This window comes from Bicyclus anynana, chromosome 7, assembly GCF_947172395.1.
Source record: "Bicyclus anynana chromosome 7, ilBicAnyn1.1, whole genome shotgun sequence".
NCBI classification, from domain to species: domain Eukaryota; kingdom Metazoa; phylum Arthropoda; class Insecta; order Lepidoptera; family Nymphalidae; genus Bicyclus; species Bicyclus anynana.
Window position 1 is genome coordinate 17,689,243 of NC_069089.1, and position 17,145 is coordinate 17,706,387.

At 34.8% G+C, this 17,145-nt stretch overlaps 1 protein-coding gene across 1 annotated transcript in view; it reads right to left on the reverse strand.

Moving 5' to 3' along the window:
• The window catches only part of LOC112045752 (cadherin-87A), a 28,349-nt gene extending 13,042 nt beyond the window's left edge, over positions 1-15,307 (reverse strand). The window contains exons 1-2 of the mRNA XM_024082061.2: positions 15,149-15,307; positions 327-537 (exon numbers count right to left, since the gene is read on the reverse strand). Coding sequence (XP_023937829.2) covers positions 327-537 — 211 coding nt within the window. The 5' untranslated portion in view covers positions 15,149-15,307. The remainder of the gene's footprint in view (positions 1-326; positions 538-15,148) is intronic.
• Between the last annotated feature and the right edge of the window lie 1,838 nt (positions 15,308-17,145).

The window sequence follows — 17,145 nt, forward strand, 5'->3', positions numbered from 1 at the left end:
TTTTAGCTTCCTTACATTAAACTTGACATTTTTCAATATGTGAACTTTAAACTTAAACGCACAAATAACAAAGACATTAGTAATTTTGTTTGAACGCCCATACAAATCTAACAATTATTATGATTAACGACGTCATTAATTCGTACCACTTTGTATGTGACGTTTTTCAGGGATCTGAGGCAGTGCCAAATCTGACCCTTTAAATCCCTCTAGCTCAGAAAGTAATGATCGCAGATATCATGTTACTTTTAGTGCTTTACTATTCGCATACTCCTAATTTATATACAATTTTAAAAACTGTCATCATCGCTAGTTATTTTATTTACCTTTCAAGTGGTACACCGGTGTCCCGACAGGTGTGTCCTCTAGTAAAGTGAACTGCGACATGTCCCCAGTCTGCGGTATGAAGTGCGGCGCTCTGTTGATGACCTGTCCACCGCAGCACTGCATCAAACATATCACCAACAGTACCAGCAGTGGGCTCGGCTCGCTCAGCACCGCGGCGGCTTTCCGCCTCTGCAGGTTTATTTCTGCCATCTGAAAAAATTATATTTTTACCATCAAGTCAAGTTAGTTTCGACGGCCTCCGTGGCGCAGTGGCATGCGCGGTGGATTTACAAGACGGAGGTCCTGGGTTCGAACCCCGGCTGGGCAGATTAAGATTTTCTTAATTTGTCCAGGTCTGGCTGGTGGGAGGCTTCGGCCGTGGCTAGTTACCACCTTACCGGCAAAGACCGAAACCGGCAAAGGTAGAAACCGAAAGGGGTGGATTTTCATCCTTCTCCTAAGCCCGCTTCCATCTTAGACTGCATCATCACTTACCATCAGATGAGATTGTAGTCAAGGGCTAATTTGTAAAGAATAATAAAAAAAAATTCAAGTTAAAATTTATTTATTTCAATTAGCATAGAAACGTCAAACTTTAAATTAAAATTACGTTGGTCCGAGAAGAATTCACAACAGCATACTCAGCCAGGGTTTTTTATGTTTATCACCATTTAACAATATTTAAGTAGCCAGTTATATAGCGCAATCATTTTAGCGCTAGCATTTTTATTATTAACACTATAATACGACACTTTCATACACTTTTCATAAAAAGGGGAAGTGTGTTTGATACCTAATGTGTCTGTCTGTGACACCGTTTATGTTAAGGTTGAACCGGTAGCGGTTTTTAGGGTTCCGAACTTACGTAGTACAAAAACGGAACCCTTGGAACCATTAATGCTTATTATTAACCCTTACCCTTCCTACCACAATGAGCTTTGGAAGGTAGCATGTTTAAGGTCTCTAGAACTTCAACCGTTTAGGTATGCTCGGACTAACATACCTAAAACGTATTTTTTTAATATTTTCTTTCTACCCACGCTTTATATACATACAACTACATTGAGACATACATAGCACATTAATCATCTTTTACGACAAACGCTCTCGATGGCTACTATTTTCTCAAAGCGACCTAGTTAGCAAATAGCCGAGTAGATCGCTACAGCAGCCATTGATATCAGGCACACCAGATGACTTCATCAAAAGACTACATCAACCTCTCGACTTTCGCGTGCACAAAAAGATTGTACGCCTCACTGCCACCGTGAAATTGATTCAATAACTCTGCTCTATCGGTCTATCACCTATTGTTACCTAACGCCCGTGACGGTATAACCGGCCCTGGTATTGAGACCAAGGGACCACTTGCGCAAATCACCTGTATTCAGCGGAGATGCAGTTTTGTTGTCCTACAATGACATTTGACTAATAGACGAGTCATAAAATCATTGCATTAAAAGAGCGAGATGTGGTGCTGGCGAAGAATGCTCCGTATTCCGTGGACAGCGCATAGGACCAACTCAACACCTGTCTTCAGAGGATCCTCGAGTACTTCAGTCACATTGCCAGAAGAGAAGGAGATAACTTAGAGAAACTTGTTATCACTGGCAAAGTGGAAGGAAAGAGACCTCGAGGACGTAGCCCAAATCCGCACCACTCTCGATACAAAAGTACACGAAGCTCTACAAGTCGCGAAAAGCCGAGCCGCATGGCGTGACATCGTGCGGGAAAAAGTCGTGAATGTGTGATAGGGGTCACGACCCTCAATATGAGGAACACGACACGGAGAGAAAGAGAAAAGTACGAGAATATATTATTGCTATGCCGAAATAGCGTATGTAAGTTTACAATGTCCCAGGTTCGAATCTTAGGCTAAACTTTGAAATACTGAGCTTTTCTTTTTTCTAAGAAATTTTGGGTATTAAATATCGTAGAATCCAATGCGAGTGCCACCAAGTAGGTCTCTCTGACCTATTGAGACACATATTTGTTCCTTTTCCCGTGAAGACCCTAACCTTAGACCTTTGTGCCAGCTGGAGTCGCAGTACATTAAAATATGCCGACATAATATTTCAATGTGGTTATTTGCCTCGACTAATGATAGAGGGCTGGTTAATTTTTAACGGCAAGGTTCAGCCTCGCCATATTGTTGCCACCCTTTCACGTAGATTCATTTCTATATGTTAGGATAAGTTGGTTTAAGTTTCTTATTGTATTATTTATAGATAGCTAGTAAGCTATTTTGGTACCTGTCCCACGAACGTTTCTTTTTTCCATGACTAGCTGACGCCGCGCGGTCTCACCTGCGTGGATCCCGTTCACGTAGGGATACAGGGATAATATATAGCCTATAGCCTTCCTCGATAAATGGGCTAATATATGGCTGAAAGAATTTTTCAAATCGGACCAGTAGTTCCTGAGATTAGCGCGATCAAGCAAACAAACAAACTCTTCAGCTTTATAATTTAGTATAGATGAGGTATGGATCAATAACTATGTATCTAATGATGCATAACCTGCCCTACTAATGCGACTATTTGATGAATTAGCCAAACGCATTACTTGCGTTGCTCAATGCGATAAAAATGAAGCAAGTTGTGGTCACACGGCGTTCTGGCTTGTATTGCGTAAACTAAGCGTGGTAAATGTTTTAAATTATAACCATTTGGTTAGTTATAGAAATAAAACTATCGTGAATATTAGGTACGAGTGTGGTACGAGTATCCATATTTGTCGTCAGTCTATTATAATGACTCAATGAAGAAGCAAGACTCTCTGTTTCTATACGAGGGAAGATTTGGATCTTAGACCTGCTACGCTAATCCTCTGCATGTTGCAATCATTATAATAAAGAAACCCTAGAAACCCATAGTCTCTATACATAGTCGGGCCCAAAAAATTCAAACGATACAAATGGATCAGTATGGATCAGTATGAGAATAATGAAATCAGCTTATTTTCCCTGATGGGCAGATACCTGGGCATGCAACTCTCACTTTTCAGTTTTGTGCATTTTAAGATTAAATATCACGTGTCTCGAACGGCGTAGAAAAACATCGTGAGGAAACCTGCATACCAGAGAATTTTCTAAATTCTCTGCGTGTGTGAAGTCGCCAATCTCTGGGCCAGCGTGGTGGATTAACCCCTCTTTTGAGAGGAGACTCAAGCTCAAGCAGTGAGTCGACTATGACACTTTCTGAACACACAACTCGACATTGCAGACAATATTTAGGAACAATTATGTTAAATCAACTTGCGGAGTTTACCTACTAAGCGACTAAATGAAATTAAGACAATTAGCTACCTTTGTTCGCCTCAGTTTCGACGCGCTAGTGACATATCTATAGTATAAAATATTTGTATGTAGTAGTAGTAAGCTTAACTTATATACTAATACTGTATATATTTATACATCATGGCGTAACGGGCGGTACGTCTGTGACCCGCTTGCTGTAACTGGTAACTTGATAGCGGTGGATCAGGTTTCGCGAACAACCAACTTCCCGATGTTCACTTCACGTATATTTTGTGCGTGTTTCGATATAAGAAGACTAGCAAATGCCCCACGGTTTTATCCGCGTAGTTCCGTGGGAATACGAGGATTTAAAAAAGACCATGTTACTCGACAAAGATGTAACTTTCTATTGGGGAAACAATTTTCCAAATCGGTTCTGTAGATTTGGAACTACACCCTTCACAAACTCACTTTGCCTCTTTAAAATATTACTATGATTTATTAGTCAAATGAGTACTTTTTTCATAGCGCAGACACATTCATGATTGCTTGTGTAGTGAACAAATTAAAATGGGTCATAGGCATACTCAACACTAGCATAGTTTATAAAATGTATGTGCGAGCTTTAAACAATTCACACATTTCTCAACTTAATTAATTAAGCTTCTTAATTATTAATGTTTTTTTTTAATTTCACCTTTTTAGATTTGGGTGTAGATTTTAATTTTTATATAAGCAGGTAGATAAGTCTTATTTTATATTTTGTAGGCCATTCGAAATAAACAAAATAAGCCTGTGTGTACTATATAAACAAAATTCTAGTTTGAAAAATGCAATGGCAGTCTGGCGCGTTATACATAATCTAGGATTACAATAATTTAAATAAAGGCTGAGTGGTTGGAAGAAATTAGTGTATAACATTATATACAGTGTATATTAGCAGTGTGTTAACACATTCAATCACGTGCGTCTAGCGAGACGTGATTATTAGTCTAAGATTAAATTCGAATTTTCTAATTTATTGATTAAAACATTAATACTATCTCATTGCAACGATATTTTATACTATAGATATGTTACTATACTATAGATATGATCCGAATTTAGTTACTCCACTAAGCGCACACATGCATAATATTGTGTTTACTTACATAACATATTTTAGGTATGGGTATATAGTTTTTACACAGAACTCGATATTGTAGACAAAATTTAGGTAGGTATTATTTGTCTAAATAACTTTCTTTGTTTATTAAGCGACTAAATGAAATTGAGACAATTAGCGCTAGCGCCCTATCTCTAGTTTATAATATCGTTGTCTTATGGTATCACTCTTTTCTCCCATAACAACAAATATTGCAACCATAGTAGCACCACAATGGCATCCTTTTGTTGTTGACATCCAGTCGACCCGCACAAACCGTTTTCCATCAACGGTCCTTACAGTAACTGGTAAGATGTGGATTGCATTTCCAGCTTTTGTGTCAACTTTCCCTGACACGTATAATTTCTGAACCTTCAAGGCAAGAATGCATAGACATCTTCTAGGCAAGTGCGCTCCATCATATCGCACCTCATCATTGCTTTCCATCGGGCATGATTGTAGTCAAGCGCAAACTAATAATTATCATGAAATTGTGTGTTAATTATAGAAATACTTTGGTGTATGATTCTCAATTGTTAGTGTTTTGGGTATGCTTTCTCTAAAATGGTTCAACTGCCATAAAATAATACCGCGAATAGGAACATGGTCGTTGTAATAAGGAGGCTTTACCTACCTTATGACTTACACTCGTATTTAAAGTAGGTAAGTACTCGTTAGGTAAGTCATACAAAGCCTTAGGATCCATTGATAGTCAGTAAGTCAGTGAACTGCAGACAATGAGGCCGTGGGAAATGTGATAATTGGATGCCCCGCGTTATTGCGTGGCGGTGTAGGATGAACATATCAGCATGGTCTTTGGGGAAGTCTCTACTATAAATATCATGGACGTAATAAATAATATCGAGGCATAAGTTGAGTGTCCGTATATATGATTATCATTAGCACCAACCACCATCATCATTTAATTTTCATTAGCTCACAGCAATATAGCCACCATTTTTAAAAAGAGACTAGGGATTTTAAGCTCTGTTCTACTACAAAGCAATAATGTTTGGACTCTCACAAACACTATCAGATTTGAATGATAATTATTAATTATCGAATGAAGTGAGTGAAAAGCGTAAGATGATCACAAGAGTGGAACAACTTTAGGCTATTTACAACTTTATTTTAATAACATTAATTACGGTAATATGTTTTTCTGTTTAAAATAAATTATTCAAGGCATAGAGTCTGTATATTAAGACTATTATATTCCACTAGGGTTAAACTACACTAATTTAAACGGCTATTTATGTAATGTGAGATTTTAGTAAATAAAGACCTTCTAAAATACTTGATTTTGTTACCAAGTAGCACCAAACACAAAAAACTGTCAAGGAATTTATCGAATTTGAATCAAATAAATAAAGAAATAATTTGCTTTGCATTCGGCAAGCAAGCAAGCGTAATAAAACTAAAATCATCAACAAAAAACAAAAACAAACAAGTTGTAACAAAGATAAGAAGTTCAAAATGCTGGCGCGGTATTAAGTTGCATAATAAAATGAGCTGATTGAATTTTCGTTTCCTTAATACTAACATAAAACAGAAACAATCTAAAAATAGGATAAGGACCATAGACCCCTATTTTTTGTAAGGAAAGGATTCTCTCGCAGGGAGAATAAATAGTATACAGGGGATAATATTATTTAGCAAAAGTTAGTTCGTAGATAATGCTACGAGATATTATTTTACATTTTTAATTAAAAAAGGTTCGAATTCCATAAAATAGTCATACAAAATTGAATGCTGCCTGAGCTTTTTTATTTATGGCTACCCTAGCCTCATGTCATTTTGCTCATAGCGATTTAAAAAACGTATTCTAAAGCAAGTAAAAACAATAGCTATTTCTGGTAAATGGAAGATACAACGGGACTTGCTGAGTCAACCATTTTAAAACCTACGCGTATTATATCTGAGGTTCCGTTATCCTATTGAAATAATCATATTTACTTTTAAACCCATTAATGGAGATTAAGTACAAAGATTAAGGAACCTACCTACCTATACCTTGTTATATCTACTGTGCCTATACCTAGTGTTACAGAAGGTGGGAGAAGTAAAATAATATTTTCACTGTACACAAATTTATTCGATAACAATTTCAGCATAGCTTCCGCTATAATGTTAATATTACACGCTGATGGTAGTATATCAATGAATCTGCTAAACAACCCTCTATTTTATAATATTTGCAAAGTTAGTGTCTACTGTTGGTAGCACGAATATGTTAACAATACAAGTACGTTTTAATAATAGTTCCGGAGTATTATTATACAAACCAAACGTTATAATTCTATCTAAAACACATTAATAATTAAAAGATATTTATAACGATCGTAAAATAATATTAAAATGTCGAAACACAAAGTTGAGAAATTAAATACAAACTAAATCATAACGTGACGTCATAGTTGTCAAGAGTAAAATAACCAATGATGAATTTATATCATGTAAAATAAATAATTATATTTATATCAATAATTAATAATAACCTCTCCACTGTTCGGATTGATAATCATTGTTACTTAATTAAATTTAACTATAATAACCGGAAGTCATAAAAGTATGAAATGAAATGACGCTACTATACGCTAGGCGGCGACACTTATCTATACGAAATAGGCGGGAAGCAGGGACTATTTGTAACATTCGGCCATCCTGAAGAAGCCGTGTCCCACGGCGTTCTGGTAACACTCTGGTATCTCCCACTGCACCATCAGTTATCTGGAAAGAACAGGATCCAGCAGTAATTTGAAACTGACAAGGTTTTGATCAATATACATAATCGAAGTGCTATCATAAAGCCTAATTCGTTTCTGGTTATTATGTTCATGGGTCACTTATACTTCAAACCCAAACAATAAGTATATTGTGCTATCTATATGAAAGAAATTCAGAAATTATGATAAAACAAAAACATCGCTATTAGTACTTCCAGACAGGTACCTAATCTGGAAATACTTATTTTACTATAAAATCACATATTTGAATTTTATCTGCATATTAGTTACTAGGTCATTCCGACTTCAATAAATATGAATCACTAAGATAACTTGATTAATCAAAATAACTCTGACCAATTCAAAATCAAAATCAAAATCTAAAATCATTTATTTCAAGTAGGCTCAGTTTACAAGCACTTTTGACACGACAGTAGACTATTTGTAAAGATTCTACCACCGGTTCGGAAGGCAGGTTCTGCTGAGAAGATACCGGCAAGAAACTCAACAGTTGCTCTTTTGAAAAAGTCATAGAGTATTATAATTTACAATTGATAACAATTACAATTTCTTATAGTTTTATTTCCTGTGTGAAGGTGGAAAAGCTGACCCAATGGCCTCCAAGCGCTTTTATCTTTATAGGAACTCATCAATGTTGTAGTAACCTCGACTAAGTAAATGTTTTTTAACACATTTCTTAAAGCTATGCATTGGCAGGTCTATCACAGTCTTGGGGATCTTGTTATAGAAGAGTACACCCAAACCTATAATAGATTTTTTTTTTACTCTTTAGAGACGATATGCAGAAATAACTAACTTATGCCCGTGTCTAGTAAGACGTGGGTTTAAATCTCCTTTTCGTTTGGAATTCGTTCGTTCAATTTAGGTAAGCACACAAATACTTAGGTATTTCACACAGACAAAAACGTGTGTCACACAGACCCATGTCACACAGACGCAGGTCACACAGACGCAGGTCACACAGACGCAGGTCACACAGACGCAGGTCACACAGACGCAGGTCACACAGACGCAGGTCACACAGACACAGGTCACACAGACGCAGGTCACACACACTTAGGTCACAAAGTCGTATATCATACAGACATATAGTAAAAGGTAAGCCATAGTCGAATATATAGATATAGACAGACGTGAGTCGCATAGAAGTGAATCACTGACGAGTGCCACATAAGACAGAAGTCACGTAGAAGTAAACCAAGAGGAGAGAATCTTACAATAATATTGTTTCAATTTTGCGTTTTTTTTTTATTTAGAACTGTGAAAATCAATGTTAATTCTCGACTACCGTATATGAGGACATCTGTAACTTCTTTTTCCTCCCTATCTACCAGAACAATCTGCAAATACGTAGAACTATTAATCTTGTTAATATTACAAGAATATAATTTAATATCTGTACTTATTCACTACCACATTCTATCAATAGACGAACTTTGAATTGAATTAATTGAATCTGTAAACTGCATCCCATAAGGTTTTAGCCCCCACACATAGTACAAATTTTATACGTATCGACCTATCTCATGTTACGCTTTAGAAATCTCTTATGATTAGATTTTAGTATATAAGTACATTTATATTGTAGTTTTCCCAAAAAACATATGTTTCCAAAATCAGTATTTCTGTGTATATCTATAATAATAATATGTGGGTACGAAACACCATCTTCATTACAGACATATTTTTGTTGATATAGCTATTGTTCCGTTTATTGTGTAGGTCTTGCTCTTGTACCTACATTAGGTGGCTGTAGTTCGCGGGTTGGACAAACTGACATTCAAACATTTTTATGACTGAACATTATGATGAGCTTACTGGAATAAGGAGTATTAATTCCTCGTGTGATATAAAAAAGTGTATCGTCTCACGTTTTTCCACTATCGGACATAATAACTACTATTTACTCGAGCCATCTATGATCGTTTAAATTTACACACACCTGACCATTAGCATACATAAAGTTCTATAGCATTCAATATAACCCTGATTTACCATTCTTCAACAAACTGTTAAATTACGGGTAGTGGAAGCTTTACTCCATTATTATAAAGTAACTAGCTGACCCAACCAATGTTGCTTTGCTTTAGAAGTTTTACTACTAACCACCCTTATCGTTTAAGGGTATCAAAAATGTATAACAACCTTTTCTCGGACCTACCTAATATTATCTACATATAAAACTTAATCAGAACCGGTCAAACTATTTTGGAGGATTATAGCAACTAATCATATTATGATAATTTTATATGTAAAGCTAATCCAAATGATATTATTTATTTACCCATTAACTTTTAATCTTTTGATAGTATATAGTGAACTGAAAATTGTAACAGGAGTACCCTGACTAAAACACATTTTGTAAGAATAATCAATTGATACAGTTAGCACCATAGTATAAATGGTTCCCTAGTATTTACAAAAGGCCCCTTAATGATGAAGACACATATAGTATTCAAATAAATAATAAGAACTCCCTTTAACTTTAGGCATACGATAACTTTCCATAAGCGCATGGTACACAATACTGCATGTATTTTTTTTAATATAAGAAAAAGTAAATCTTTATATTTTTTTTACTTATTTAAAACCTGTGGTATTAATTACTTAAATATGATATTTTTGCAACTACTACTAATTGTTAAGTTTTAGCTTAATTAATCGGTCTCAGTATAGTTTTCTTATTTAAGCAGTTATTTTAACTAATATGATAGTTTTGCGTATAGGTGCGATGAAAGTTGTAATTTTCGTATTGAATTTGAAACTAGATGGCCCTGAGCTACAGTAAGCTGCGGTAACTTTGGTGTGTTACTTAACCTAAACTAAATGTTGAATTGTGATTAAGGGCTCTTATGTTCAGGGTATAATGCTTATCATTTCTCATCGCGAAAAGAAGACGACTCTGTTCAGTTAGAGTTAGCCGTATACCTCTGTATTCTAATTAGAGAGCCAGCTTGAATTGTCAATTTTCTTTCTTTCCTGGCTTATAAGTATCTTATTTGTGAACCGAAATCCTGAATAGCTAGCCACCCTTAAGCTAGGAATAAACGAGGTAATAAATTATATTAGAACTAAAATAGCCCATTAAGCAATTGATAAGTACAGACAAACCCTAAGAGCAGATTTTATTATTTATCAAATCTACATCAGCTAAATCCTCGAATTATATGATAGAACTCTTCTTCAGAAGTTACTTCAATAAAGTACGCGATAGGCATACCTAATTATCACGTCTTGGCTAGTACCTACTGATTCTAATTTACTATAGCGCTATTAATGAACTCTGTAAACGCTTTACTGTCATAAACGTCAACACCAAGTAATATCAAGTATTTAATTTTTCTAATTTTAAATGCTTTGAGATGTCCTGTCTGACTGTAATTAAAACTGGATAAACTGAATTCTGAACTAATACTATAATTATGATTAGTTACGATAAGTTGTTATATTTCATGAACAGTTTAATATGGGAGTATTTTGTAGGGTGATATAATAAGCAATAACATTTAATAGCTAATTGTGCAACCTACCGTACAAGTAATTCAATCAACAATATTAAACAATCTTACTTTGCCCGCGGTTATTTAACACTTTTATGGAATACTTTACGAGACTCTTTTGATATCGGTATATGTTAATTTGGTTGTTTTAGGTAACATGGCGTTATGAACGGGATATTATTTATTTTTACTTGGCAGTTGGATGGATCTAAACATAAAAAGGTTTTTTCTAATATTTGATATATTATATGCTGTTTTTTTTTACTGTTTGTGAAAGAGCTCTATTCACTTATCAACTTCGCCAAGGAGAGCTATAATTTACCCAATTAGCTAAACAGAACTTTGTACAAAATGCCTGTTTACTTTTTATTATTACTCAAACAAATCAATAAAATGTAGCTTTGGTAAGAAGTCATACATTTAAAATAAATCAACTAAGGTTATAAACAGTTTTCTTGCTAGAAACTATTATACGACTGCAAGACTTTTGTACAGGACAAGATTACTAATAGGTATTTGAATCAGTGACTAGTTGTACCAGCAACTTTATCATTTACTGCCTTCTATAAAATGTATAACAGTATAATAATCATTAAAAACTTTAACTTTCACGTATCACTACTTGAACACATCACGAGTACTTTATCCATATACCTGCATGTCTCGTCACATAGACATATGTAACCTATACCTACTACTCCACTCTAATATTTACTAGTGAGCACCTCCAAAACTTTTCATAACAATGGGCGATTTTTACTATTTTTCTGGCAGTATACGCAATTTACTTGTCGTACCAATGTATTATGTAATTTTATATGCACGCGGCACACCAATGGCGAGGCGTTTGTATAAGCGCAAAAAAAGTTTACGATATAAAAGTATACATAGCTGGACTAACCTGGACTGTATGTGTTTGCTGCCGCGGAGTTTACGATGTCGCAGCAACCCAGCAAATGGCTCGGCGCGGCGGCGCGGCGGCGCGGCGACTAGAGGCTCGTGCTCCCGCAGGTGTAGCAGGGCCCCAGTCCAGAGGGCTGAAGCGTAGGAGAGGCGCCATACACTGCAAGTTTTCTACACGTTCGCTGCCGCATTGACGATGCTTCTGTCTTCTTAGTTGCTTCTTTCTTGTTCAGATGAAAACCCAAAGAGTTAATCAGACGTTTTGAGGTTGGAAGGCATTTGAACGTAGCTCCATCAGAAGGTTTTTGATGATAGACGATAAAGCGTCTTCTCCAATAATGTTGCACTTCTCGAAGTCTTCCTTAATCCTTTGCTCTTACCGACATGACATCAAATTTTTCAACAAAGTCGACTAGTCGTAGAATGCTGTATCCGGACACGCTTGTATGACGATATTGTAGTCTTCGAAGTCTTTGTACCAGCGTTCATCAGGGTATTGTAGACGAAGCTTGATTACAAACTTCTTTGAGTTTCAATTCTGTGCGTCACATGTAGTTGATTTCTTGGTAAGGGCGTGGTGTAGAAGAAGAAAAAAAAATTCCGTTTTTGCTTTCTTCGATTCTTCTTCTTGCCGAGACCCGTAGCGTAGGATCCCAACAGTTTTATGCCCACTTCTGAGATGTTACAGAAGGTGGGAGAAGTAAAATAATATTTTCACTGTACACAAATTTATTCGATAACAATTTCAGCATAGCTTCCGCTATAATGTTAATATTACACGCTGATGGTAGTATATCAATGAATCTGCTAAACAACCCTCTATTTTATAATATTTGCAAAGTTAGTGTCTACTGTTGGTAGCACGAATATGTTAACAATACAAGTACGTTTTAATAATAGTTCCGGAGTATTATTATACAAACCAAACGTTATAATTCTATCTAAAACACATTAATAATTAAAAGATATTTATAACGATCGTAAAATAATATTAAAATATCGAAACACAAAGTTGAGAAATTAAATACAAACTAAATCATAACGTGACGTCATAGTTGTCAAGAGTAAAATAACCAATGATGAATTTATATCATGTAAAATAAATAATTATATTTATATCAATAATTAATAATAACCTCTCCACTGTTCGGATTGATAATCATTGTTACTTAATTAAATTTAACTATAATAACCGGAAGTCATAAAAGTATGAAATGAAATGACGCTACTATACGCTAGGCGGCGACACTTATCTATACGAAATAGGCGGGAAGCAGGGACTATTTGTAACACTAGTTTTAGTTTCATAAGTTGTTCTGGTCATTGTCAAAGTATCTACTAGCTACACTAGCACCTCCTCTCTGGTGCATATTTAACCGTTTTGGTTTTCAACGAAGAAGTCCTTCGGCTCGATTTCCGACGAGGTTTTGGATCGGGTTTAATGTCTCTTTTTCCAAGTCATTCTCGGTGATAATTTTCAGTAAGTTGGTTAGTAAAGAGGTGGGAAAAAGATAAGTCATTGGTTCCGCTCCCCGTCACAATCATTAACTCCTTCTGTTACAGAATCAAACACTATTATCCTAACAAAACCCACCAACTATATTAGGCAGCATTGTGAATTTAGGCTCCATATCCTCACTCCTTTATGGATGAAGCCCTATAAGTAGGCCATTGAAATGGGCTAGTAATGATATTTCTTTATACAATAACGTAATATAGGAAGGTAAAGATATTTCACGCTCCGGACATCTCAGATACATAACTAGTACCTACCTACATAATGAATGGAAGAGTTTTAATATCATCTTGTTGTTTAGTTTCTAGTTTTTATTAATAAAATACATAATATTATAAAGTGAAAGCGCGATTTGCAAATATAATAGGCAATAAATCAAGTTAATTGAATGCGTCTAATCATTAAATTAGCAACATTACTTGCGCAAAAGTAGTTTTCCGTAAAAGGTCTCTCTTACTCATTTACACAAGTGAGTTAAAAAAAATCTTACTAATGGTAGATATTATTTACCTTTCTACTATAAAATGCGAAAGTATAGGGGTTTTAAAATAAAGTATAAGTTTGAGATGATTAATTACATTAGCTATAATATTGAAACAAATAGAAACAATTAATGTGACTTAATTTTTATGTTTGTCTAATTTTAGAAAGTAAGGCATCTAGATCATCATTATGAACCCATATTCAGCTCACTGCTGAGCTCAAGTCTCCTCTCAGAATGAGAGGGGTTAGGCCAATAGTTCACAACACTGGCCCAATGCGGATTAGCAGACTTCATACACGCAGAGAATTAAGAAAATTATCTGGTATGCAGGTTTCCACGATGCTTTTCCTTCACCGTTTGAGAAACGTGACATTAAATTTCTTAAAAACACATAACTGAAAAGTTGGAGGTGCATGCCTCGGACAGGATTCGAAACCACACCCTCCGAAATCAGAGGCAGAGGTCCTTCTTAAGGTCATTTTGGCGAGTGCTACAAATTAAGCGAGTGCTTAAAATTATTTATGTTCGTATTACCTAGATAGATGCTTGAAATAAATGATTTTTGATTTTGATTTTGATGCCTACCTATATTTTCTTAGTAAATTACCTATTAATAGATATTATAAAGAGGATTTTTTTGTTTGTTTGTAGTGAATAATATTATAATAGAAATTATATCATCAGTGAAGCTACATTATCATCGAGTAATATCTTAGGCTATAGGTATTTTTTTTTTTTTTTTTTATTCTTTACAAGTTAGCCCTTGACTACAATCTCACCTGATGGTAAGTGATGATGCAGTCTAAGATGGAATCGGGCTAACTTGTTAGGAGGAGGGTGAAAATCACACCCCTTTCGGTTTCTACACGGCATCGTACCGGAACGCTACATCGCTAGGCGGTACGTCTTTGCCGGTATTTTATCTCCGTATTCCTACATAAACTACCTACACGGGTGAAACCGCGAGGGTTCCGCTAGTGACACATATTTTAACCTTTGAGGAGAATATAAATGTTTTTTAAGACGTAAACAAATATTTCAAACATAAACAACAGTTTCTAATAAACGTAAATAAAACATATTTGCAAACATCAACATTTTGCAATTAAACGAATGGGTATCTTTTGCTGTAGTAGGTATGTTCTGCCGCATACCTACCTTAACAAATATGTAGCACAAGTTACAAAATGACCTTGATGACTAACCAAAACGTTATGCAAAGAAAGTTCCGTATGTATACACCTTTACCTAACTGTCAAATAAAGTATCAAAACTTGACAAACACAAACCTTGTATTTCTTTAAAAAAATCCACAAAACACACAATCACTCATCACATCACATGACACATATTCTTATAAACAAACTATTTTTTAAATTAATTTTAAATCCATCTTTAGCGATACGAACTTTGGAGTGTTCGAGCGCTAAGTTTAAAACCTACTGTCAAAAAGTTGCAGTACCGGTCTTTGAGGCGCCATTCTAAAACAGGCTGTTTCACTTAACCCACATTAATTCAATGAACCGGAAAGAGACGGATGTATTTTGTCAGCACGCCGCTAAGCTACTGCAGATAAAGCCTTTTTGCACGGGGAAAAGTAACGGGGATTTTCTTGAGATGCGTGATCCGAGACAGATTATATAAGGTCAGTAGTGTTGGAGTGAGACGGATATAGTTGGGTCACGTTTATAATGTCGTATTCTATAGTTGCATTATTTTAAGGTCATGGGAAAATATACTACTTTTATGCATATTTTAAATGTTATTGAGGTATGATTTTTCTTGGAGACTTATTTTTTAAATCCAAATTCAACAATAAAAATAGCTTAGAACTAAAACAGTAGCAACGATGACACTGAAAAATAATTTGTGAATATTCATTTGCAAAATCAAAAATATCATTTTATGTATTAGTATGTATAGTGATTAAATCATACTTCATTTTTGCTAATTTTCAATACAGGCATGTATTTTCTAAATCTATTTACTAAAATTCTATTAAAATATTCTTCTATTAATTTTAATATAAAATCAGTTTAATTTTAATTAAACCTTAGTAATATTTTTCTTAGTGACGTGATAGCTCAGTGGATATGGCTTCTGCCTCCGATTCCAGAGTATATGGGTTCGAATCCGGGCATACATGCCCAACTTTTCAGTTGTGTGCATTTTCAGAAAATAAATAAATATCACGTATTTCAAACGGTAAAGGAGAACATCGTGAAGAATCTCTGCGTGTGTGAAGTCTGCCAATCCGCATTGGGCCAACGTGGTGGTTGGTCTAACCGCTCTCATTCTGAAAGGAGACTCGAGCTCAACAGGGAGTCTTGGTTTACTTATTGATGAATTTATAAATGAAAAAATTGTTTGGAGTCATCCAATTGATAGCCTTTCATCTTCACACTAAAAGTACTTTAAATTATATATTTTATTTATTATTTTGTGTGATGTAATGATAAATAAACATTGGAATAATGTTGTTTTAAAAGAGCAAATTTTGAGTTTGTTTCCGACTCTTCTCAGCAGAACCTGCTTTTCGAACCGGTGGTAGAGTCTTTACAAATAGTAAAACTTGACTATTCAAGAGAACAACTAAGCCTACTTGATATAAATGAATTTCGATTTTATTTTTGATTTTTTCCAATTCAATAAAATAACTTTAATTACTAAGTATTACTGTCGGTACTATAGATTTCAACGAGAGTTGAGCTCGAATTACCTGATTATTGATTTTTTTTCTGTAAATAAAATATACATAGGTATGTAATACATATTAAATGTTGAATTAAAAATATGTTAAATAAATTTTATAGACTTACTTGAAATTTATTTATATATTAGCACATCTTTTTAGCTGATGATTTGTAAAACTCTTTGCAATCACAAATTATTATCTTTGTGTAACTGCCATCTGTGTCATCATTTCGGTATTAAGTTTATAATATTTTCGTTTTCTAGCTAGATGGCGTTGATATCACAATTGTATAACATTAATTTATTCTCAGAATATTCTGTATTCTGAGAATTCATTATTTTATTATCATGATTATAATATTCCTGCTTGAGATATAATAATAATATATTTTTTTACCTTGGTATTTAATTTTTATGTAGTCATGTCATGTTTCATTTCTTTCTTTTTTTAATATGTAATATTTGCTATATTTTTTAATTTTTTCCCGATTTCATTCCCCTCTAACTAGTCGAAAAATACTGTATTAGGAGGGGTTACTACAGCGGGGAGAGCTTATTGATAAACTAGCCGACGCCCCACGGTTTCACCCAT